Below are 25,584 nucleotides of genomic sequence, written 5' to 3' on the forward strand. Positions count from 1 at the left end.
CGGTGGCTCATGCACTTTGAGAGGCCGAGGCAGGAAGCTCACTTGAGCCCAGGAGTTCGAGACCAGCCTGGGCAACACAGAGAAACACTGTCTCTACAAAAAAAATTAAAAATTAGCCAGGCAGAGTGATATGTACCTGTGGTCCCAGTCACTCAGGAGGTTCAAGAGGGAAGATCACTTGAGCCCAGACGTCAAGGCTGCAGTGAGCCATGTTTGCAACACTGCACTCCAGCCTGGGCTACAGAGCAAGACTGTCTCAATTTCAAAAGGAAAGAAAAAATCACATGCATTACCAGAAGGGACCTTAGAAATCAACTAGTTCAGCCACCTCCTTTTCCAGATACAGAAACCACGCACTTTCCTCTAAGTGGCTAACCTCGCTTGGCATGTTAACTCTGGCACCTAGTGTCAGAAAAGGAACTCAGATGCACATTCCTTTGCTTCCCAGTGCAGGGATCATGTCACCCTCCCAACCTTTTGGCTCTCAGGTGACATTTCCTATGTAACCAGAGTTTAACACTCCAGCCTCCCCACTTCCCTACATGTACAGCAGACGTAGTGTCACTTGGCTCTCGAGGAGTGGGGAAGGGAAAGGATGGCAGGGAAGGGAAAGAGCTTGCACAGAGCTGTTGTTAGGGCTGAGCACCTCAGGCAGCCAGCGTACAGGTGACTCTCGCGCTTGCCATATTCCACTGACCAAACCCTCTGGGCAGAGTTTGCCTCACAAGCTCAGAATCATTAGGACAACTGGTATAGTTTGAAATCTCCTCAGCAGACATGAAAGAGGGAGGGCTGGCAGTCACGGAATTCTGTGAGCCTTTCTCCTCTTTATCTCCCTCGATGTCTTCCTACCTCATCACAAGCATCCTGCCCTGTTGTGAGGTAACACTGTCCTCAGGAGAAAACTGAAGAATGCAATGCCACGGCTAGCGCTGAGGGTCCTCCCCAGGGGAACTGCTTGCATCAGAGCCACACTGACTGGAATTGGGAACCATCAGGGAGTGGAAAGGCAGGGAAGGGATGAAAGTTCAGGAATGCAGCCAGGGTGAAATAATTGTAAATGGTTTTGATGAAAGGATCATGTTTCATAAACATTTATCAAAATGAATCACTTTGTTTTAAAAGGCTCTGGAACTTGCAGTAATAAAACCATCCCCATGAAGTAATAATATGCCAGGCAAAACCTGCCATCTGTTTTCCCAGTTATGTCTCACAACCATCCTACAAGCCAAGAATCATCCCCATTTTACAGCTGAAATAAATAGCAGTGCAAAACTTACCTGAAGTTATTTGGTAAATGGCAGAAAAGAGATTCAGTCTCAGCAATCCTTACCAAACTGTCCTTTTTGAAAACCATCCTTTCGTTTTGCCACTTCATTTATCCAGGAGAGTTAAGGAATAAGGTACCATTTTTCAAGATACAATTTACTTCTCTAAGCCCCCCCAAATTATTTTAACTACAGTATTTCTGATGACATCTGTTAAATGTAAACAGACTTCCCTTTTGGAATGAGGCACATAGATAACTTAGTGATTTTTCTCTGGTGACTCTGGGTCACCACTGCAATGTCTGCAGGGTGGCAACGGCGATACCCTCGGGTGTAACTGGCCTCAGGACACATCAGTCCACCTAAGCATCCTCTTTCAGGTCCCCACAGCCCACATCAGGTTCTGCAGTGAACCACCTGTCAATGAGCAAGAACCTCTCCTGGCAAGACTTGCCAGCTCTTCCGTTCTCGTAAGCTGGGAACTACACACGCAAGTTTCTTAAAACTTGATGTAAAGGCTGAGTCATGCTATTTTAATACGGTATCTATTGTGGCTGCTATGTATAGTCTTCTACCTTCTATTATTGTGGCTAGCTTGAAAAGTGATGAAATGGTCAGCAAAGCAAACCTGTTATTACAAGCTATTATCGAAATGGTAGGTGTACATATACTCCAAATGGGTGGCTCAGTTTCCTCAGGGGCGAAGGATAGACTAAGATTCCCATTTACAAAATGTTTGCCCTTCTAAAACAAATCAGCTGAGGAGACTCCCTAAAAACTCCTAGAGCTATTCCTCATAGCCGTATGGAGTGCCTGACATCCTCATCGTCCTCTCTGGATTCCTATAGCTCTTATGGTGTGTACCCTCACTTGGTATATAATCGTAATTTTTTTTTTATAGAGACAGGGTCTCGCCATGTTGCCCAGCCTGGCCTTAAATTCCTGGACTCAAGCAATCTGCCTGCCTCGCCTCCCAAAGTGCTGAGATTACAGGCATGAGCCACTATGCCCAGCTGTATACTTTATATTTTTTAATTTTCACCAACATATTGACTTATCACTAGCCCACAGGCCTCAGAGCATACTTTTGTACCACAGGCCCAGAGCACACTTTTGCACCCACTGCTGTACCTAGCACAACTTTGGACTCATTGCCAATGCTCAGTGAATGGTGAATTCCTCCTTCTGGTACCACTGCACTCTCCTTTGAAACTGTGCTCTCTAGACCACTTCCAATAGGACTTGGATCTCACATCTATGAGGAAAAAAGAATCACAGATAAAACAGAATTCCCCAACAATTTTGCATTCCCTTTAAGAAAAAAATCCCTTTGTCATAATGAACCAAACAATATCTCCTGCTTCATGGTAAAGGATCACCCCTCAGCAAAAAGGGAGAAGAAAGTACCTCAGCAATCTTATAGCCAAGAATTGGCACTTCAGAGCCACATGTGCCACCAGAAAGCAGCTTCCAGTCCATGTGACCCAGGCCCCCCAAAAAGCTACATAATTCTTTTTCCTTTAAGTAATTTCAAAAATTACTCAAACCATACAATGGTAGGAGAGAAGTCCTGCCCTGCCCCATCACAAGCTTCTGTGAAAACAGGATAACCAACCCCAAAAAGTGGACACCCAGATAGTTTTCAAAAGCATCCTGTAGGCTGTACACCGTGGCTCACGCCTATAATCTCACGCTTTAGGAGGCAGAGACAGGAGAATCACTGGAGTTACAGGAGTTTGAGGCCAGCCTGGGCAACAGAGACCTCATCTCTACTAGCTGGGCACGATGGTGCATGCTTATGGTCCCAGCTACTCAGGAGGCTGAGGTGAGAGGATCCCTTGAGCCCAGGAGGTCGAGGCTGACGTGGGCTATGATTGTACCACTGCACTGTAGCCTGGGCACAAAGTGAGACCCTGTCTCAAAAAAAAAAGAAAAGAAAAAAAAAAAAAGGATCCTGTAACAAGATCTCATTATAGGGAAGGAACTCCCAGGATTCTGAGGTATCTGATATTACCAGGTATTTTATCTTCATGAAGGGTAAGTTTAGATTCAGGCAAAAAGTGCCAGGCAGACGGGCGATTCTTTTCCTGGACTTTTACTCACCGGCCTCCCATGGCCATTTAGCTATTTTAAATTGGCAGGGTTTGGTCTGCACTACCAATTTTGACTGATAAATGCTGGTGCTGCTGAGGAAGAAAACTACCTCTAGAGAAGATAGAACCCCCAGAGTGATCACAGCAGGCTGCTGCCACCTTGTGGTAGTTTGCTGCAAATGCGGGAGCAGCAAACCCTGCTGGGTTGGTTGCTCTCAAGGAAAACAAAGCTCAATGTGTGTATAAAAAACAGACTCTTAAGACCGCGTGTACAAAATGGCTACGTTTATTCAACATCCTGGATATTCATCCAGATATGGGGTTTGTTTTGTGGTAAAATATTCACCTTAACTGGTGCTACTGCAAAGAAAGCTTTCTTGACCTGCATGACTTGCCTCAGAACCTCTCTCCACCAGTTAGAACTACCCAAGCCTAGTATAGACCGAAGTGCTCTGGAGGAAGGAAAAAAATAACAGCCAACAGAAAAGAGTTGTGCCGCCAAAAGTACTCAGAAGTCAAGTTACTTACAGAAAATAACAGTTGGGTTTGTGTGGGACTGGGAAGCAGGGCATACGAGCCAGAGCATTTGCAATGAAGATGCAATAGTCCTCGCCCTTTCCCACTGACTCCTCTTTCCTCATCCCATGGCAGCTTTCCAGACCCATTCCCAAAGGGTCTACCGAGTCCTGACTCAGCTTCATCACCAACATTCCTCGCCTTCAGTTCAATTCAACATTGTTAGTCAGGGGAGTAGAGGCAAAGACTTGAGTGGGGCAGAGGGTGGAAAACATTGAAGAAACTCTTGGCACAACCCAAGTTCAGCGACGAGGCCTCCTCAGATGAGGAAGACGATGCCCTCAGACACCATGACCTGATTGTCATCCTGCATCTTGCTCAGTGCAGCCTGGATCTCAACTGAAGAGAAGGGCTCTTCGCGGTCCCGGTTGATGGATTCTATGAGGCGATTCATGCCAACTGACTGGGCATGAGCTTCCCGGAACACATCCAAGAGAGCCACCTTGAATGCCTTCAACCTGCCCCAGACAGAAGAAAGGGGGAAGAGGAGTAAACAAACCCAAATGCTCTTAGGAAAGAGCTATGCTAGGAAAATCCACAGTATTAATACAGTAGAGGTGTCCCCTCAATATTCTTTCTCACACACAATGTGCCTCTGATGGCAGTGCTACCCTTGAGGAGCCCCCTTTAAAGCTAAACTCTTGTACTAGTGTGTGGGAAACTGGCATTCCCATTCACTGTAAAATAGTAACCTGGTCAGCATCAATGGGGAACCATTTAGCAGCACTTAACTAAAGCCATAAAAGCATATATCCTTTGGCCCAGGTAGCTCATTTCTAGGAACAAACCTTATAGCTATACTTGCATGAGTGCATACTGATAAATTTAATACTGTTTTACTGTAAACAGGGGACAACCCAAATGTCTATCATTACAGAATTTCAATAAATTTTTATACAACCATACCATGGAAATCCTGCAGTCATTAAAAAGAATGAGATCAAACAAACCCAGTGGCTTATGCCTAAAATCCCAGCCCTTTGGGAGGCCCAGGTAGGAGGATTGCTTGAGGCCAGGAGTCCAAGACCAGTCTGCGCCACATGGCAAGACCCCCCTCTACAAAAAATAAAAAATAAACACTGCACTCCAGGCTGGGCAACACAGTGAGACCCTGTCTCCAAAAAAAAAAAAAAAGAAAAAGAAAAAAAAGAGTGAGATCTATATGAGCTAATTCAAGAGGCATCTTAAGATACAGTTCAATGGTTGTCTCTGGGGGATAGAGTTACAATTGATTTTAATTTTTTTTCTAAACACTTTTCAAATTTTCTTCAGTAAACACATTGTGTTATGTGTTTAAGGTATAAAAAGAAAAAAGGGTAAAACTTGGCTATGGAGTTTCTTTGGTTTAAAATTTGTTAAATTTTTTTTAAAATTTATAGATAAAAATGTTTTCTAAAACCCTGATGGTAAAAATTCATTTCAAAAACAAATGGCCAAAATGTATCTATCCCACCAAGAAGAATCTGAGGCTACAATAAGACGTTAAGTTTTGTCCTTGCTGTAAAACGCTTCTTCCTGACCCCACCAGGACATAATTCAAATTCTCAGAGAGAGAATTTTTAATAAAGCAAATGGCAAAATTTAAACAACTGAGGGTTCTGGGAAAAGGACATCCAGAAGTTCTTCATGCTTTTCTCGTAACTTTTCAGTTAAGTTTGAAATTAAATGAGAATATAAAACGTTAAAAGCCGCAGGCCTCTAGTTTTGAGTTCTATCCATAACCAGCAGTTTCTCACTCTCTGCAAGGGAACAACGTCCCTTCCTCAGAGATACACAGAATCCCTGAATGGTGGGAGTAATTTCTCTACTCACCTGGCTTCACTCAGCTCCACTTTCTGGGATTCCTTGGTCTCCTGCGAGTCAGCCGTCTTTGGAGTGTGTACTTCAGAGGGTTGACAGTTGTAGAGTTGGGGAAGACAGCAAGGTGAAGCAGTTTCCACAAACACTAGAGAAATCATCTCCACTCCCCTTCCCTCACTCAGCCTGCTGAACACTCCTAGTTCCTAGGGTTCTTAAGGGGCTAGGCAGAACAATTAGGATAAAGGGAAATCTTCACTGGATGATGAAGGAATTGAGTCAGGCAGGAGACCCTCAACATATATATTATCTGAGATGCTTATACCAGGTGTAACAAAACAGCACAATTCATCAAGAAGCTGTACACAATAGAGCAAAGCTTTTTCCAAAGTTTTTACTGTGGGTTTCCCCTGAAGTTCTCTTGGGACAAAGCTCTTAGACACAGGCTCCAAGCAGGGAGCCAAATAAATAAGAGTCCACAAGAAAATAAAGTGCACAGAGCAACTAGAAAAGTCCATGAGGCACAGAAAGAACCTCTTTCATCAGTAAGCGGTGCTTACTCACCTTGAGGCATCTCCTCCTCTGTGTCACTGAAGTCATAGGGGTCATATGAATCCCCATCTTTGGCATCTGGCTGGCTAGTCTTCCTTCTAAAACACACACAGCAGTTAAGAGAGAGAAAGAGTTTGGAGACAGAATGGCGAGGGAGCCCCATCTTGTCCTCTAACCATGTAGTAAAGGACTCAGAACCACCTAAGTCAAAGTGAAGCACTAGGCTTAGACCTTTGCAAACTGCTGCCTGTTCTAAACAAGACCAAGTCCCCAGACTAGTACACAAACAGGCACTGCTTCCCAATGCTCTTTTTCCACATCACTCACCCTTATAAATGCAACCACAGCCATGGAGCTTTTTCCCTTAGAATTCCGAAGTATATATTCAAAACCCTCAGTGGTTGGGTTGCTGCTTCTACTGTTTAGCATTTCTTTAGCAGTAGAGCAGTAAAAAGCACAAGAGAAGGGCTGGCTCGCTCCCTCCTTTACCCCGGTTATCTTCATCCTCAAACCCTGCAGGTCTAGGCACATCCTCCATGAACAACCTGATACCAATAAGGAGCACTTCCTCCAGCCTCTACTCCTCTCCCCAGCCCCCACCGGAACTTTTTTTTTTTTTTAAGATGGGGTCTCTGTGGACCAGGCTGGAGTGCAGTGGCATGATCCCAGTTTACTGTAACTTCTGCCTCCTAGGCTCAAGCGATCCTCCAACCCCAGCCTACTGAGCAGCAGGGACCACAGGTGTGCACCATCACGCCCGGCTAATTTTTGTATTTTTTGTAGGAACAGAGTTTTGCCATAATTCCCAGGCTGGTCTCAAACTCCTGGACTCAAGTGACCCACCTGCCTCGCCTCCCAAAGTGCTGGGATTATTATAGGCAGGAGCCACCGCGCCTGGGCACCAACTGGAACTTTTTAATCTCATTGGCTTTGCTCTACCTTACCTCTTCCTCTTCTGCTCCCGGTCCTCTTGGCTTTTCTCCTCTTCATCATCTGTCTCTGATTCATCCTCACTTCGCTTCTTACGTTTCTTCTCCTTCTCCAGAACCTAGGACCAAGGCAAGTGGGGGTAAGCTAGAGGGGTCACTGATGCAGGGCGGCTGCTTCGAGAACTCTGAGTCCCTTCTGTACCATCAGCAGGAATGAATTCCATGTTTCCAATGGTTTACCTAGCTCCTCTTGATCCTAAGTCCCAGGACCAGGGGCACAAGTAGAGACTGATACCCATCTTTTTTAAATGCTGGGAAGTATGTTAAATGCTGTTTATGTAGTAGGTACTCAGTAAATGTTTACTGAATAAAGAATCGAATATCTAGCCCATAATGGTTAAGTGGAAAACAATCTATTTCCTTATAAATCAGGTGTCTAATTGAAATCCAAGACAACCTTTAACCTAGCAAAAAGCGAGGAAGAGCTTATCAGACCCACAACTCAACACCAAAAGGCTAAAATTCACCAGACTAGGTCAGGAGTCGGCAACTAGGAAAAGGGAGTCTAGGCTTTGAGGCTTAATATCTAAAATGACAGAGACGCAATGTCACAAACAAAAACAGAAACAGGATAAAAGGTTAAGTCTGAGAGTTCAACTTTTAACATGAGTTTCTGAGGTGTCAATGGAACATCTGAAGAGACTACCAAGGGGAAATGTACAGAGGGATGAGGAAGACTACTGAGGTAGCTCCTTTGAAAACACCTACTTTTTTAAAACACAAAGGAAGTAGGGGTAGACGGAGAAGCAGCTGACTGAAAGTACAGAACATGAACTAAACCAGAATCTCTAGGACCCCTGGAATCAGCATTTTAAAGCTTTCCTTCGATTCTCAGGTGAAGTCAGGGTTGAGAATCACTGAGTGTCCGAGAGGAAAAGAGTGAGGCAGACTGAACATTGGAAGACAAATACTGCTTTTTGTTGACAATCCAAATGTAGCGTCAGCCACAGAAGGCTGGGAAGCCCATGCAACTGTGATTTGTTTTCAGAAGAGCCTCTCATGCCCAGGCATCTGAATCCTCACCTTCTTGAAGTAAGCATACTGGACCAACTCCACAGCTTCCTCTGCATCCTGCAGGTCCACAGTCTTGCTCATGCGGGCCTTTGCATGGGCTGTGGCAAGTCGAATCAGAGTTTCCAGTGTTCGGGCTGTAACTGGAGATGTCTAGGGAAGAAAAGGGAAGATTGCTTATCCTGAATCCTTTAGGCACACCCATCAATCCTACTGCATAGAAAGGGAAATGACACTACCAGAAAAGCTCCAGGTGGCCCAAGCAGAGAATTCAGAGCTCTGTATTCTCTATAGATGCCATCTAAAATTCAGAAAGATGATAAACATGATCAAGGAAATATACCCAAGAGTGCTGCAGGAAGGAGGAACAAGTGAACAGGGAAGAAAATGAGGCATCTTACAACTGGAAAGATAAAAGGCTACAGCGTAGAAAGCAGAAGGGAGAAAAATAATCAGTGTCTGCAGGCCTGCAATGCAGCAGGAAGTTTGCCTTTATATACATTCTGCCATTTTACCCTCTTTAAAACTTGAGGAAGTTTTATACATGAAGGAAATGGGACTCAAAGACCTTCAAGTCAATTTTCCAAAGTCACACTAAAGGAGGGATAAGGAAAGAAGTAATCTGAGGACAAATATGTAATGATTGAGTAAACTCAGTCCAGAGGAAGAGAACTCGGACACATTTCTAACAAATGGTTTTCACGGGGACCGGTGAATACCAAACCAAGATGCTTTTACCTTTTAAAATGCTATTGTCTGAATGGCGTCCTTGACCTAATCAGTCAGAATGAATTGGAAATGAATGAATCAGAAATCTCGGTGTTTACGACTAGACATGTGTACAAGTTTCAGGTGATTCTAATGTGTCCAATCCTCTCATTTTATGGATAAGGAAGCTGACCTGAGGGGTGAAAAGGATTTGTCTACAGTCCAAAAACTAGCTACAGAGGTGGGATCAGACACGAAACTACTTCCTTCTGGCACACCTCCCCAGTCTCCCATTATATGACCCATCACTGACATATCCTGGTTACTTCTTGTTTCAAGTTTCCTAAATTACCATGTATATCCACAATGACATTCAAAAATAAATGCATTCACATTTAAATTCATTCATCAAATCCTGTAATAATTTAGAAAGCTACCAGAGTTTGGAAGTCATACACTCCATTACATGTTCTAATTCTTGAACCACCTAAAATGCTGGTGAAATCCTAGCCTGCACTAGCAGACCTAGAGAATACAAATTGAGAGACTTACAGACCCTACACTAAGACCACAACTAAAATAGTGTATGATGCTCAGTTCTAGGTTCAATGAGAGGGCCTGTGACACACCAGAAGTTCCATGTGGAAAGGAACAGTTAAAAAGAAAGTAAACTGTTTAATGAGGAAGATAGGTGATACGCAAACTCCAAAAAACAAGACTAACACCCATAGGTAAAAATTGTGGGGTTTAAGCTTAATAAATATTCTAAAATTTCAAAACAGTAATGTTCAGAGCATGCTGTCACTGGGGGTATTGAAAATCCCGGCCAGGTGCAATGGCTCAAACCTGTAATCCCAGCACTTTGGAGGTCAAGGCGGGCGGATCACGAGGTCAGGAGATCAAGACCGGAGTTCGAGACCAGCCTATCCAACATGATGAAACCCTGTCTCTACTAAAAATACAAAATTAGCCAGACATGGTGGCGCACACCTATAGTCCCGACTATCCGGGAGGCTAAGGCAGACTAGCTGGAACCTAGAAGGCGGAGGTTGCAGTGACCCAAGATTGTGCCACACTGCACTCCAGCCTAGTGGCAGGGCGAGAAAGTCCCAGCATTTGAGAAGATAGAGTGGGTGAGGCTGGAGTAGATAATCTGGGATCATGTCTAATTCAAGAGTCTACATCTATGTCACGTAATAAGAGTTCTGGATTTGGATATTTCTGCTGTAAAATCCTATGCAAACTACACAGCCCCAAAAAGATTTAGACAAATTTGGGCCAGGCACAGCGGCTCATGCCTGTAATCTCAGCACTTTGGGAGGCTGAGGCAGGTGGATCACCTGGAGTCGGGAGTTCGAGACCAGCCTAACCAACATGGAGAAATCCCATCTCTACTAAAAACACAAAATTAGCCAGGCTGGTGGTGTATGCCTGTAATCCCAGTTACTCAGGAGGCTGAGGCAGGAGAATCGTTTGAACCCAGGAGGTGGAGGTTGCGGTGAGCCAAGATCACGCCATTGCACTCCAGCCAGAGCAACAAAGACGAAAACGCTGTCTCAAAAAGAAAGATTTAGACAAATTCAAGGACAGCTATGTTAGGTTACTAGAAATTGCTTTGAATAATCATCATGGTTGCCTAACTGCTAGTAATTTTTCAAAGTCCAGTCCAAATAACATACTCTTGATATTCATACCCCTAAGGGAAGCTAAAAGAAAAATTAACAGTTTCTTCATCTATACTCAAATAGCCTCTCACACCGATTCCTTTGTAAGTACCACACTGGGGAATATAATTATAAATATGTATGGATGTCTTTCTATCTACCTTTGTGCTTCTCTCTCCTGGATCTTAGCTCTTTGAGAAGAGTCCTTATTAATTTTACATTGCTTGTAAGAAGAGAGACTAGGTCACTTCCCAGAAGTCACTATGTTTGCTGAATGAATCACAGCTTCTGGAGGCCAATGTCATTCGAACTCATGAGATAACATGTTATCTCTGGAGTCCTTATTTCATTTTCCTTTGTAAAAGGAAATGATTAAAATTGTGTAACAGGAAGCCCTTCAGACCAGGAAAAAAAGGTCACTAAGTTAAAATGCTTTCAAAGCTCCCAGATGGCAAGGACTCCTGCCCCAGCCTTATACCTAAGGGACTCCAGGCCCATGCTCCCCTGGGCACTCACCCTGGCGGTGTCCGAGCTCATGCTATCCTGGCTGCGCAGGCGTGAATACTCTTCTGCAATGTAGGCGGCTGACTCCTGTGTCAGGACAGGCTTGATGATTTTGGCCACATGGATGTACTTCTTCATGAATGCTGCACTCACCATTTTCTCCCTGGAGCCACACACAGTGAATTCCATCTCCCTGCCGCACCTTACCACCTGCCTGGATTAGTGGCTTTGCCTCTCGGAAAACCCAGGGTCAAAACAGACAAAGCCTAGAACCCATTATCATAACTGCCATGTATATCGAACATATGCAAGACTCTTTCACATATTTTTATTTAATTATTTTAGGTATTATTTGTGAGTTAGGTAGTTTAGGTAGAAAGTTTAGATATTAGGCCGGGCGCGGTGGCTCAAGCCTGTAATCCCAGCACTTTGGGAGGCCGAGGCGGGTGGATCACGAGGTCAAGAGATCGAGACCATCCTGGTCAACATGGTGAAACCCTGTCTCTACTAAAAATACAAAAAATTAGCTGGGCATGGTGGCGTGTGCCTGTAATCCCAGCTACTCGGGAGGCTGAGGCAGGAGAATTGCCTGAACCCAGGAGGCGGAGGTTGCGGTGAGCCGAGATCGCGCCATTGCACTCCAGCCTGGGTAACAAGAGTGAAACTCCGTCTCAAAAAAAAAAAAAAGAAAGTTTAGGTATTATTTGCTCTAATTGTAGGTGGGAAAACTACGGCTCAGAGAAGCTAAAGTGGACTCATATAAAGTTTTCTGACTCCAAATTCTACTTCTTAAACCAACAGCTTTGAAGATTATGCTATGCTTCTTACTGCATCACGGCCAAAAACAGAGGTGTAAGACCCCACAATTCACACTTTGAGCACCTGATCACATGTCCTTCACCCAAGTCTACCTACAAAGTCTCAAATGGTTGCTGTCTACTAACCCTTCATCACAAGTGGCTTCATGACATGTGCCATCTTTCATGTATAAGAAGACATCACACATCCACCATCAGAATCACTCAAACTTTTACAAGGCAACTGACCAGGATAAAGGATATATTGTGGACCCAGAAAAGAAAATTGGTCCACATGGTTATGACTCCAGGCATGGCTTTGATCTGGGCACATAATGCCTTAGCTAAGCTTAGATATACACATGTTCTAATATAACACAAATTGCAGGTACCCTTGAGGAAGAGTTAAGAGAATGCTCACTTTTTCTTCTTGGTCCCATGCAGAAGGTTGTCATGCTTCTCATAAATCTGGGTGTCCTGCTGATCCTCCTGGCTGAAGTTGGGATCATCTGTGGCCAGGATATCCACAGCACTACCCAAGGGCATAGCTGGTATACGCCAGTTAGGAGAAAGGAAAGTAATAAAGAGTTTAACCCAGGGAAAATTGCTTCTTCCATAGCACAAGAAGGGAAGACACCAAGATTCATACAGAAAAGGTCCAAAAAGAATCAGACACATGGAACCCACAAATAAAGATGGTGGAACTACCTGGCCCACAGAAGATGCTCAAAGTTATTCTCAGACCCAGAAAACGACAAAAGACCCACCTTAGGATAACCTCCAGTAAGCAAGGGGAGGTAGCTAAGCAGTTGAGGGCTTTTCAACATCAACCCCGACACTAAAACACCTACCACCACCTGGGCTGTGTCCAAACTACCATGTGTTTCGCCCCTTTCCATTAGTTACTCTTACTATCCTCATGGCCTCACCATCGCCATCCTGCTCCCCAGGTGCTCTGTAACGGTGCATCCGAAGGACATGATCCGATATCTCCCGATCCTGCTCAGGATCCATCTGATCCAGCATGATGAAGAGCAAGTCAAATCGAGACAGCAGTGAGTCCTGCAGTCCAATGTTCTCCATTGGAGTCTTATACTGGTCATACTGGGGAATGCGAGAACGACAGAAGTGAACATGACATCAATAGGAAGAAAGAACAAGGCTGCAGCGACTCTGGGAGTGGGAATGGAAGGCTTGACCTCAAAGAGCAAAACAGACAAAAAACAGTGAAATTTTAAAGCCACTGAACAAGGTAAATCATCTCTTCTACCTGCAACCCTTCTTTAACTGACCTCCTTAGGAAGCCCCACTTCCTGTACCACAGTAACCTCTAACAGGCTGAGTGTAGGTCTCAAAACCAGGACCCTCCTTCCCAAGCCTTATTCTGCTCTTCTCATTCCCAAGGCAGGATTGACTCTGAAAGATGATCCCTTTCCCTAAAGACAGGGCAAGCTGGTTAGGCTAGAAGCACTTAGAACTTTTTGGAGTCCCTTACTCAGAAGATATGGGTAAAACCTCAACTAAAATAGCCAATGATCTATAAATCATAACATCTTAGGAACTGGTCAGGCACAGCCACTCACACCTGTGATCCCAGCACTTTGGGAGGCTGAGGTAGGTGGATTCCTTGAGCCCAGGAGTTTGAGACCAGCCTGGGCAACATGGCAAAACCCTGTCCCTACAAAAATTAAAAAAAAAAAAAAAAAAAAAAAATTTGCCAGGCATGGTGGTGCACCTCTATAGTCCCAGCTACTGGGGAGGCTGAGGTGGAAGGATCACCTAAGCCAAGGGAGGTTGAGGGTATAGTAAGCTAGGATCACTCCACTGTACTCCAGCTTGGATGACAGGGTGAGATCGTCTCAAAAAAAAAAGCATGAATCAAGGGAGTTTTTCTTTAGGATTCAAGGACCTCAATACTCTCCTTTCAATTCTGGGCCTACTGGACTGATGCCTACCCATCCACATACACTTCACAGCCTTTAGGTAATAATGACTTTGACCATGTTCACATTTCAGGTCCTGCCATTTTTCTTATACTGCCCAATCATTCTTCAGAATGACATAAACATACATTACCATTTATTTTATTTTGTTTTGTTTTATTTTATTTTATTTTATTTTACTTTTAAAGATGAGGTCTCACCATATTGCCCGGGTTGGTCTCAAACTCCTGGGCTCAAGTGATCCTCCCACCTTGGCCCCTCAAAATGCTAGGATTACAAGCATGAGACACTGCACCCAGCCCTATCATTAATTTTAAAACGTATGGTTGTCAACCTTGTCTACACATATATAACCAACCTGCAGAGCTTCTCTAAACCATAGCTACCAAGAGCCCCAACTCACAGATTTCAATTCAGAAACTCTGAGCTGGAGACCACACATCTGTATATATAAAAACACCATTGCAACAAGATGTTCCCATACACTAGGGGATTATAAACTGCCAGGACACAGCATGAGCTCTGGGCTCAAATCCTGGCTCTGCCATTTTCAGGTTTGTGGCTCTTAAGCAAGTTACATAATCTTTTGTACCTCCATTTTCTCATCTGTAAATAAAAGATAACTACACATTGTGAGGTAGTTACTGAGAGGATAAAAGGAGTTGGTAAATATAACGCATTTATGAGCATTTACTAATGGAAGTATTACTATGGTACAATCTTTAGAGGATAATTTTGCAATCTCTACCAAAAGAAAAATGCATATAACTCTTCATCCAGTAATTTCATTGCTAGGTATTTACACTATAGATATATTCCCAAATCGACAACAAAACACACATAAAAGGATGGCCACTACAGCTTCATTCATAATAGGAAGAAAAAAAGGAAACCACTAAATACCCATCAAATGGAGACTAGTTAAATAAATCCCTAAATCCCTATGATGGAATATTAGAAATCTATTTCTTTAAAAGGAAAACACAGCAAACCCCAAGCACAGACAAATATAAAAAGACACATATCTAGGCACATCATGGTCATGATAAAGATAGAGATCATTCTTAACAAGGAACTAGTATATTTGCTGGTACATGCTTAAATTTTTGTTTCTTGAAACACTTCAAAGCAGTTATCTCTTGGCCAAGTGAGAAGGGAGAGAAGTGAGTCTTTTCGTTTTCATACTATATCTCTGTTCTGTTTAGAAATTCTCCCGCCACGTGCATGTAGTCTTTTTATTTAATGGACTGTTAAATACATTAAATGGACTGTTTAACTGTATTAAGAAGTTACTTTAAAATAAGGAACTTTCCAGGGGATTCTGCTCTGCAGGACTGGATGAGGAACACTGCTCTAAACAAAGGATGGTAACAAGAAAATGATCTTACTTTAGTCTTTGGCCTACTATTCCCCTGGGTCACCTAGAATACACTTCTCGGCCCAGTTAGCAAAACCAGATGAAGGTGAGGACAGTGACTGGGGCCTGATTCCACTTACCCTGCCGTAGACAGGGTTGGCAGCTGCCAAAACACTGCAGCGGGCATTCAGCCGAGCATGGATGCCAGCCTTGGCGATGGTCACACGACCCTGCTCCATCACTTCATGGATGGCTGTGCGATCCATGTCAGACATTTTGTCAAATTCATCAATGCAAACCACACCTCGGTCAGCCAGGACCATAGCCCCCGCTTCCAGGCGGCGCTCCCCTGGGAAGTGAGAAGGTAAACATATGTGCCACAGTCTAGGTTATAGGGGCCAGAAGCAAGGGATTTGAATCCCCTTCCTAGGAATCTCTCACTTTACACATAAGAATGCAGCAAAGGTGTCTTGGCTCCAAGAAACTTAGAGGAAACCCTGGTGGGTCACCTTTTCAGCTAAAACCTAAATATTAGTATCTTTCTGTCCCACTTTGACCTCCAAGTAACTAACTTCTCACAAATTTCCTTTATAGATTTGCTCATTGGCATCATCCTCAAGTAATATCCCAGCTAGACTTCTGCTCTCTCTTCACTGGTCTCCAAATCCCTTCCTCTAGTTCATAAAATAGTAGAATTTTCATTTTTATTTCCTTTCTAATGTGCTAAGCTTTTCTCCTTTCAAATCAAAAATATTCCTGTAAATAGATGAACACCAAAGACTTGACTAATTCACCCACCATTGCTGAATACTCAGTCCTCTACAATCATGCCCCAAATAACCTCTCGAATATATCTTCAGAACATAGGCCAGGGCACACAATGGATCTACGCTCAGTTTCTTTGCTGGGCCTTTGCCAAGGACCCTTACACCCTTACCTGTTTCCTGGTCTGTTGTGACAGCAGCCGTCAGACCCACTCCAGAGGAGCCCCGGCCAGTGGTGGGGATAGCCCGGGGGGCAGTGCAAAGCACGTACCGCAGAAGCTGAGACTTGGCAACCGATGGGTCTCCTGCAGGGTGGGGGCAGTGATGACTCTCTAGGAAATTCCCCAGCAACCCCAGCAACTTCTGCCTTTCTAGCACAGCTCTTGACACAACAGTCATACAGTAACTGGCTTTCAAAATTATTTCCTTCGCTTTTCCCTTTACCACTCACGGAAGAATATATTTTATATGCTATAAGTCAGGAATTCCAGACACAATTAAGAAAAAAAAGCTTCATTTTAGCCTTTTGTCCTTTGATAGGACTGAAATACTGCCAAGTACAGAATATTCAATCTTACATATTACAGGTCCCTACAAAAGAACTCCAAAAGAACAAGAGTCTAAAGCAAATCCCCAACATCATACCTATTAGAAGAATATTGATGTCCCCACGGATGTGGCTGCCATTTTCTAGGTCTCGTTCCACCCCGCCCAAGAGCAAGCAGAGGATTGCTTTCTTGACGTAGTCATGCCCATGGATACTAGGGGCCAACGACCTGGCCAGCTGGTCAAAGATATCCTGCAGGAGAAATAACCAATGGCAAGCCTAGTGAAATTCAATGGAACTTTGTGGAACTCCACTTTATATACTTTGGCCTATAGAAAATACTTGAAGAAATATATAAACATGTACATTGTTCCTAATTGCAAAAGCTTCTTCTCTAAGACAAATCACATTATCAGGCCATTATCAGAGTAGGCACAGAGGCAGCCTGGATTCCGAAACCTGTTTAGAGGTTTAATCTTCAAGGGAAAAAAAGTCGCCCCAGGTTCAAAACATTTTAGGTTTAATAAGAATATGTACTATGAGGCCGGGCGCGGTGGCTCAAGCCTGTAATCCCAGCACTTTGGGAGGCCGAGGCGGGTGGATCACGAGGTCAAGAGATCGAGACCATCCTGGTCAACATGGTGAAACCCTGTCTCTACTAAAAATACAAAAAATTAGCTGGGCATGGTGGTGCGAGCCTGTAATCCCAGCTACTCAGGAGGCTGAGGCAGGAGAATTGCCTGAACCCAGGAGGCGGAGGTTGCGGTGAGCTGAGATCGCGCCATTGCACTCCAGCCTGGGTAACAAGAGTGAAACTCCGTCTCAAAAAAAAAAAGAATATGTACTATGCTTGAGCAGTAACCTTTATCATCACACATTCATATACGTAGTTCAATTCTAAATGTGGATATACATCCTATCTTTAAAAAGAAAAACAAGTTGGAGAACTAAAACAAAGAAAAAACGCTTAATTTTAGTAATGCATCACTAATGTCTTCAGTAATAAATACACTTACTGGTACACTGCTAAGTTAACTCCTATCCTAATATTTGTATTAGGCTCATTTAGCAGCCCAACAGGTAGCAGGTATTAAAATTGTTTAATAACAAAGAATTATTAAAGAACAAACAGCAAAAACACCCTTTCACTTATTGATTGGGACAAAAATAGAAGAAGCTAACGCCAAATACTTTAGAGAAAAAAACTTCAACCCTTCCTTCTGATCTAGTACAAAAACAGCTATGCAACAAAACACAACTCTTAGAAATCCATTCCCACCCTCAAACATCTAAAGAATGCCCAGACCTTGGATCGGGTTTTACTGAACTTCTTGATCTTGGCTATGTCCTCAGCAGAGAAAGAAGGCTGAGCGTCCTTGCTCATCTGCTTCACATTACAGGCAATCAGGACAGTCCTGGGACAAAGAGAATAAAGAGAAAGCCTGTTATATTCAATTCCTAACATCAGTAGCTAGTATCCCCAGCAAGAGTAAGCCTTTTTAGGCTACCAAACTAGACCAGCAGATCAGAGTTGGTGGAGGGAGGGTAACTGTTGTCAATTAAACAACTGGTTCTGTCTGTGACCCAAATATGCTGATCATGCCCCACCTCTGAAATTGACCCACAGAGCTTCAGACAGAACTGTGTATGGGGATGAAGTGTAATTACATGAGAAACTCCCAGGAAAGCCATGAGGCTATAATCGTTGTCACAGATAAGTCTCATTTTTGGCATATGACGCCCGCTTTATCTGACAGAAAAGAGGTATTGAAGGTATCCTGTCTCCCAGGCAGAGAGAGCACTCCACCTATCAGATACAACTCTCTGGAATACAGCAAACTGGAGAAAGGATATTACCAGAAATGGAAGCTGTCGACAGCATTCCATACACTTTAAGGCAGGCCTTTTACCTGAAGGTCCCAGAGGTGTAGCCTCCCTTCTTTCCAGGAAGGCAACGGTAGGTTCCCACCACCTGAACTCGGTCACCAGGCTTCACTTTATCCACCAAGTCATCATCCAGAATGACATCCACAGAGCGGGGGAGCTGGCCGGCTGGGGCCTTCTCTGGCATCTCCTGGATGGTGATGGTCTGGTGATCCTTGTAAACAGACAGGCCATATTCCGTCTCAAGGGGATTGTTCTCCTCATCCTAGAAAAAGACACACAGAGGGGTAGAGTGATCTCAGTCCGGTCTTAAAAATGCCACACTGATGTGTCATGGGAAATAAGATGACTTCATAAAATTTTATTATTCAGGAACAAAAAGAGCCAAGTACCTTCTCTAGCTTTTTCTGTTCCTGTTTTAGTAACAAATGATCAAATGGAAGGGGCAACTCCTAGTCTGAATGGACTAGGTTATATCAACATCTAAATTAAGATTCTTACTTCCCCTCTAAAGCTGAATATATGCTTACATTCTGCAGCAGTTTTTCCACTGCTTGGTAATAACCAACAGAAACATTCACCCAAAGTCATGCACTATAAAGCTCGTAGCAGCATTATGCCTAATAGTCAAATATTTTAAAATATAAAAATGCCATCAATAGTATAATGGTTAAACAAGCACAGTATATTTGCATAAATGAATACTATACAGCAATAAAAATGTATGAAACACCTATATGCAACATGGATAAATCTCATAAACACAATGTTGAGCAAAAGAAGCCCAACACAAGAGTATTTAAATAAAACAGAAAAACAGGCAAAAGTAATATATGCTGTTAAGACATCAGAATAGTGGTTACCCTTGGGTAACATGAGCCCTCAAGAGGGACTTCTGAATGCTAATGCTTCATTTCCTCATTTGGATGCTGGTCACACAGATATACTCAGCTTCTAAAATGTCATCAAACCATACTTATGTGAGCTTTCCTGTATATCTACTAAAGTTTTACTTCCTTGACATTTGAATTTTCTAAAAACACAGTTGTCACTTACTGAGTGCTTGCTATGTGCCAGGCACTGTGCTACTCCTCCTTCACAAAATTATCTAATATAGTTATCACAACTTTATAAAGAAGGTATTTTTCACGCATCATGGACAAGGAAACCAGGATACTAGGAGAGATGAAATAAGTTCCCCCAGGTAACACAGCTAAGTAGCAGAGCCTGGACTTGACACAAATGTGAACTCCAAAGCCCACGTTCTTAAGCACCAGGCTAAACAACCTCCAGAAGATCTGATCCAATGTATTTCACCTTTTGAACAAAGAAGCTTGGTCACAGTAATCAACAGAGGAGTATTCCCCGAGTACTTCCTGAAGAGGAAATTCTAGAAAAGTGGAGACCTTAAGGTCCAAAGACAACAGAATGACTTAGAAAATACAACTGACAGGCTGGGTAGTAGATCATGCCCATAATCCCAGCACTTTGGGAGGCCAAGGGTGGGCAGATCACCTGAGGTCAGGAGTTAAAGACCAACCTGGCCAACATGGTGAAACCCCCATCTCTACTAAAAGTACAAAAATTAGCCAGCTGGGGTGGCAAGCACCTGCAATCCCAGCTACTCAGGAGGCTGAGGCAGAAGAATCGCTTGAACCCAGGAAGCAGAGGTTGCAATGAGCTAAGATCAGGCCACTGCACTCTAGCCTGGGCAACAAGAGCTAGACTCCGTCTCAAAAAAAAAAAAAAATACGAAAGAGACACAGGTCCTAGTCCTTAAGGCCATCACTAACTGGGACCATAAGCAAATCATTTAACTTCTCTGATCTCAGCATTTCATCTGGAGGTAGGCTAAATGATGCTAAAGTATGTTTAAGTTATAATTCTAAGATACCCATTATTGTTTTTGTTTATATGTTTCATTTCTCTGTCACTTTGAAGACTGATGATGAGGACTGGTCTAATTTATATCCTTGTCCTCCATAGGGCTTGACAGTGCTTTGAATACAGTGTTCTCAATTAAAATTTGATGAGAGGAGGAGAGGAATTCTCTGATAGAATGATTTCACACATCAAGTAATCAATACTAATGATCTTTCATCTCCTGAAGAAAGCCTTGTATTGTCCTCAATCCAGATCAATCTGAACACTAAGAATAAAGAAAGCATTTTCCTATGCCAGCCTTCTCCCAAACCCACAACAAAATATTTGTAAAGATTACCTAACAGTCTAGCATTATTTTTCTACTGTTTAAAAGGTAGATCATAAAATTTATATAACTTTGTTAAAACAGCTATGTTAATGACTACTCCATAATTTTCTAAAGTGAACAAGTGTTTTCTTAAAAAAATAAGAAGAGCTGTGGCTGGACATGATGGTCCATGTCTATAATCTCAGTACTTTGGATGATGCAAGCAGAAGGATTACTTGAGGCCAGGACTTCAAGCCTAGCCTGGGCAACATAGTGAGATCCCATATCTATAAAAAGTGAAAAAAATTAGCGTGGTGGTGCATGCCCACAATCCCAGGTACTCAGGAGGCTAAGGTGGGAGGATTCCTTGAGTCCAGGAGTTTGAGGCTGCAGTGACCTATAATCGTACCATTTGCATTCCAGCCTGAGAGACAGAGATCCTATCTCTAAAAAAAAAATAAGAATTAGGAAGCCAGGTGTCATAGCACATACCTGTAATCCCAACTACTCGGGAAGACCACTTGAGCCTAGGAGTTTGAGAATTTAGTGCACCATGATTACACCTGTGAATAGCCACTGCACCCCAGCCTAGGCAACATAGGAGGACCTCATCTCTAAAAATAAACAAGTAAGAATTGTGAGATTTTCATATTAAACTCTGGCCTGCAATCAATCTTTCCTTTGGATTAGTCCTTATTTTTCACCCTTTATAGAAAAAAGATCAGATATTACACAATTCCTTGCCTTTGGAATCTTTGACTCCAACCCCCAAGAAGGCTCAATGTATCCCCCCTACCTTAGTGGGATAGACAGAGCTGGAGGGAAAGGCCACCAGGGTGGTGAGATCAGAATAACGTCGCTCTATGGTCTTCTTAGTAGCAGGACAGTAGTGGACACTGCGGACAACTTTGGGACGAACTAGAGAACCTAGGAATGAAAAATGTGCATAAAGTCACCCAACTAGACTGATTCGAGTGGGACCCAAACCTATGCGAGCCTATCATGACTCCAAACACTGTGTTCTTTTGACCAGGTTAACTTATTTCAATATTACCTTTTATTCACTTTTTTATTTATACATAGACCACCACCATATCCATGTAAAATTTTAAGCACTACCAATCCCAATTAAAAGGTGGAGTTAGGGGTTGAAATGAAAGACTGCCGCAAACCAAGACTCCTCTAGCATTCAGCAGAATTCATCATTCTACTAACTCAAGTGATTATTCAAGATCCCCCTAATCATTGTGCACTGAGCCTCTCAAAGTTTTACCACATAATTCCAATGCTCCACTTCTCTGAAGCCACAAGCTACCCACATCTACCTTGCCCTTCCTGTTTTCCCCATCTCCTTAAGTCTATTCTACCTTCATTTCCTTAGTGGCTCCCTTTAATCCACTTACATTTAGTGACAATGCCCTCCACACAGATCACACAGCTGAGGAAGCAAGAGGTAAGAGTCCGTGGGGAGACGTGCTTGGAGCCAAAGCTGCCTTCCAATCCTATGTAGAACTCCTCATACTGCTTCGCATAGGTAGCATCAATGGAAGCCACAAAATCCTTTAAGGCCCGCTGGAAGGCAACCAGTTCCTCAAAGGCATTGTTCAGGAGCCTGTACATGGACAAGAGAAAGAAAAATTAGGCAGACAGGGCAGAACTATAAAAAAAAAAAAATGCATTCTCAAAAGAGCAAATATTCTTGGATCATTAAGAACAATAGGAAATTCCAGCTTCTGCTTTCTCCTGCCATCCTATAAGACTCAGCAGAATACCAAAACTAAGGACCAACTTTAATTCAACTTATCAAATATATAAAAATCATATTCAGCTAAACATTGGAAGGAGGGCATTTGGGAGGAAAATGCCAACCACCTACTTTTTGGAAGAAAAAAAATAGGTGCTGGTGAGCTATTAAGGCTTCTAGATCAATACTGTTTCATACAAGTCCTCTCCTGGGAGGCCGTTCCAATCTGGCCGTGAGGGAAGGGAGCCATTCTCATTGAGGACCAGTATATCCCCTTGCCACTCACCGGTTAGCCCTCTTCTCGTTTTTCCTGCGCAGGTCATTCACATTGACAATCAGCCGGTATTGGTTGTCACTGATCAGCTCCCGAACTTTGCTCTGATAAATTCCCTGGTCTTCCTGCAAAACGGCCATCACATATCACAATAGCCACAAATTCAAAAACAAAATGTTTCTAATAGAAATAGTTCTCACAGCCAGATAACTACGTTAATCACTGCAGCAGAGCTGAATCCCAAGTATATGCTCATCAATGTTTCCCTTTCATTCACTATTTTCAGATTTGAAATACACCCTAAGAGGGAGCTGTAAGAATTATAATGACTTCTTCAAGGTCCATGCTGTTATTCCCATCCTTGTGGACAACTTTTCTGTATGCTGTCATTTCTGTCTTTAGTGAAGAATTAAAATGAGCTCATGAAATGTCTAAAAGGACAATAAATGCAAACTTTGTTAAAATGTAAGTAAAAAGGTAACAATGTAAATAGATGGATATATTAATTTGCTTCACTGTATATAATTGTATAATTTGCTTCACTGTATATAGCTGTATACAGTATACACTAATATACATTTCACCATGTATATCAATGTATACTATATATCAATGTATTCTACATATATTTACATGTAGTATACAAATTTAAGTGTATATAATTTGTACATTTGGTAATAATGTGACTCAATATTCACATTAAAATGGCTTTTAATTTAAGAATTATGTACAGAAGTAATATTTTTCCCGATCATTTCTGTAATAAGGCAAGGGTTCTCCTAAAATAGAGAATCTCAGCTATTTGGTTATATCATCAACCCTTCAAGATGGTTTTTCAACATTCTATGGCTTCGGTTGCAAATAAAATCCCCTTAGCCTGCATACAAAACACTTTTTATCTGCATCTTAGTTGGTACTGAAAAACAGTGCAGCCGAATTAGGAAGTCTTTTCCTCCAGGTAAAACGTCAGTCACTAAAATTTGAGCACCCGGCAACGCGGCTGATCACTACAGCCCTAGGGCATTCCCTAGCCCACAATCTCCCCAAATCAAGAGAGAGCTGGGCGTGAAGTGCAAAAGGCCGCGGTGGGCTTTGCCATTCTGCTGGCATTAATGGGAACCTGTCGCCTTTCGCGCGCCCGGAACATCGCTTGTACTCAGGACAAAGTTAAAGGATCGCTTCCAAGAGTTCGCTTATAGAACACAAACTAGCAAGTCCAGCGCGAGAACTACAAGACTGGGGCGGGAGGCTCGGGTCAGCAGGCTCCGGGGAGGAACACGGTGTGGATGTCTGGCGGGCCTGGCCGGGCGGCGTTCGCAGGGACTCCGAGCGCTAGTGCTCGCGCGCCGGCGCCTCCCTCACCTCATCATCCAGGAAGTCCAGGTAATCTCTCTGGGCCTCCCGCAGCTCCACATCGTCCAGCACCACGGTACCTGCCATGCCCGCCGCCGAAGAACTACCTCCACCAAAGCAGCGCAGAGGTTCCCAGAATCACTCCACCCCGCGCGAAACTTCCGAACTTTTCCCGCCACCAAAGGTTACCTCGAGGAAGAGGCGGGGACCCTGGTAGCATATAAACATTATGATTGGCTGAATTCTCTGACGCCGGAATAGCAACTGTCCAATCAAAAGCTTATTCTTCTCCAGGTTTCCGCTGGGCGCCTCGCCGTGGCGGGAAACGTACCATCCGGGACTCTAGATTCCTCCCCTCCCACCTCCTCCTCACTGACTGGAAAACTAACCAATAGGGCCGAGAGGAAGTTCATAGAGGCTGGTCATTGGGTAGCTGGAGGGAGCGGCCTGGAGAAAAGGAAAGCGCTGCGTTCTAGGAGTGTTCTCCCTCTTTCCCGGATATTTTGCAGAGTTTTTTCAAGCTGCACAACTTTTGACCCGATGCAGTGACCAAATTCTGGCTAGCGGTGGGACTTTCCTTGAAAGTAGACTAAACGTCAGAGGATGGTGGTTTATAACGCAGGGAGATGAAAACATTAAAAAAATCATTTTTAAGATATATCCAAATCAGAACTGTCCTCAAGTGGCATCCTGGTGGAAAAGTGGATTTTGAGAATCTATAGGATAGAATATAGAACTATAGCATCTTCGGGAAAGATTATTTAGTTAACCTATTTGCCGTCTGATAACCGTTGCCTGAAGAACCCCATAAAGACATCAGGCCGCGGAGGATGATGAAGTGAACAAAAATTCAGTATTTTCCCCGCCCCTTAGAGACCGCAGCGTCTTATACAAATTCTAGAAACCGTTACTACTCCGTCTTACTTAGTAACGGATAAATTAAAGACTTTCTGGTCTTATAAAAAGATCTCAGGATCCTTTTAAGTAACTTAGCTTATTGAATGATCAACTCAAAGGGGGAAATAGTGTTTCATGCCGACTTTGATTAAAAATCAATGGTTAAATGGTTGTAATCATTAAAAGATCATTGCATGTCCAAATCTGTATGTTTGTTTTTAGTCCGTCGTGGTTGGGTTTTTATTATTTTTTAGTTTTATTTTGAGGTATAATGTATACACAGTAAAATGCACAAATCTTCAGCTCAATGAATTTTTATCTGTGTTTACACTCATGTAACCACTCTACACAGTAAAGAGCATGCCCATTGCCCCAGCATTGTTTTTAATTTTACTGAACAAGAAGCTAAAATACCAGGTGTCCAACCCCACCAACTGATAATTAGCTTGTGTTTCAAAGTCTTCAGGGCTCACTATGTACTGATAAATATTCTAAGAATAATCTGCCTAAACAAAATATATATGCCATCTATCTGTGTGGGTGTATGTATTTCTAGTTATGCAGTTTGCAGTTATTACATGTTTTGTGCCATCCTAGCGGGCAGATAAATCTATCCTTAGCCAAAGCAAAAAGGCTGTCATTTGCTTGCTTTTGTGTATATTAATGGGCAA

The 25,584-nt window shown here is 43.1% G+C and overlaps 1 protein-coding gene across 3 annotated transcripts; it reads right to left on the bottom strand.

The window, feature by feature from the left end:
- Positions 1–3,628: 3,628 nt before the first annotated feature.
- Positions 3,629–24,263, bottom strand: MCM3 (minichromosome maintenance complex component 3). 3 transcript variants are annotated; one of them, XM_037743595.1, is made up of 18 exons: positions 24,026–24,263; positions 22,676–22,788; positions 22,049–22,257; positions 21,442–21,572; positions 18,481–18,719; positions 17,877–17,985; positions 16,669–16,822; positions 16,197–16,328; positions 15,400–15,608; positions 12,889–13,063; positions 12,381–12,507; positions 11,175–11,325; positions 8,299–8,439; positions 7,231–7,334; positions 6,299–6,384; positions 5,750–5,819; positions 4,844–4,991; positions 4,273–4,395 (listed from the first exon to the last, which is right to left on the bottom strand). In XM_037743595.1, exons 1-18 carry the CDS (start codon positions 24,101–24,103, stop codon positions 4,273–4,275), a joined length of 2,499 nt encoding a protein of 832 aa, XP_037599523.1. In that variant the 5' UTR covers positions 24,104–24,263. The 3 variants fall into 3 exon arrangements, with proteins under 3 accessions (XP_017398340.1, XP_037599524.1, XP_037599523.1); XM_017542851.2 differs by lacking the exon at positions 4,844–4,991 and having other exon boundaries at positions 3,629–4,395; XM_037743596.1 differs by lacking the exons at positions 4,844–4,991; positions 22,676–22,788 and having other exon boundaries at positions 3,629–4,395; positions 24,026–24,078.
- Between the last annotated feature and the right edge of the window lie 1,321 nt (positions 24,264–25,584).

Source organism: Cebus imitator, unplaced genomic scaffold (genome assembly GCF_001604975.1).
Source record: "Cebus imitator isolate Cc_AM_T3 unplaced genomic scaffold, Cebus_imitator-1.0 Scaffold148, whole genome shotgun sequence".
NCBI lineage: Eukaryota > Metazoa > Chordata > Mammalia > Primates > Cebidae > Cebus > Cebus imitator.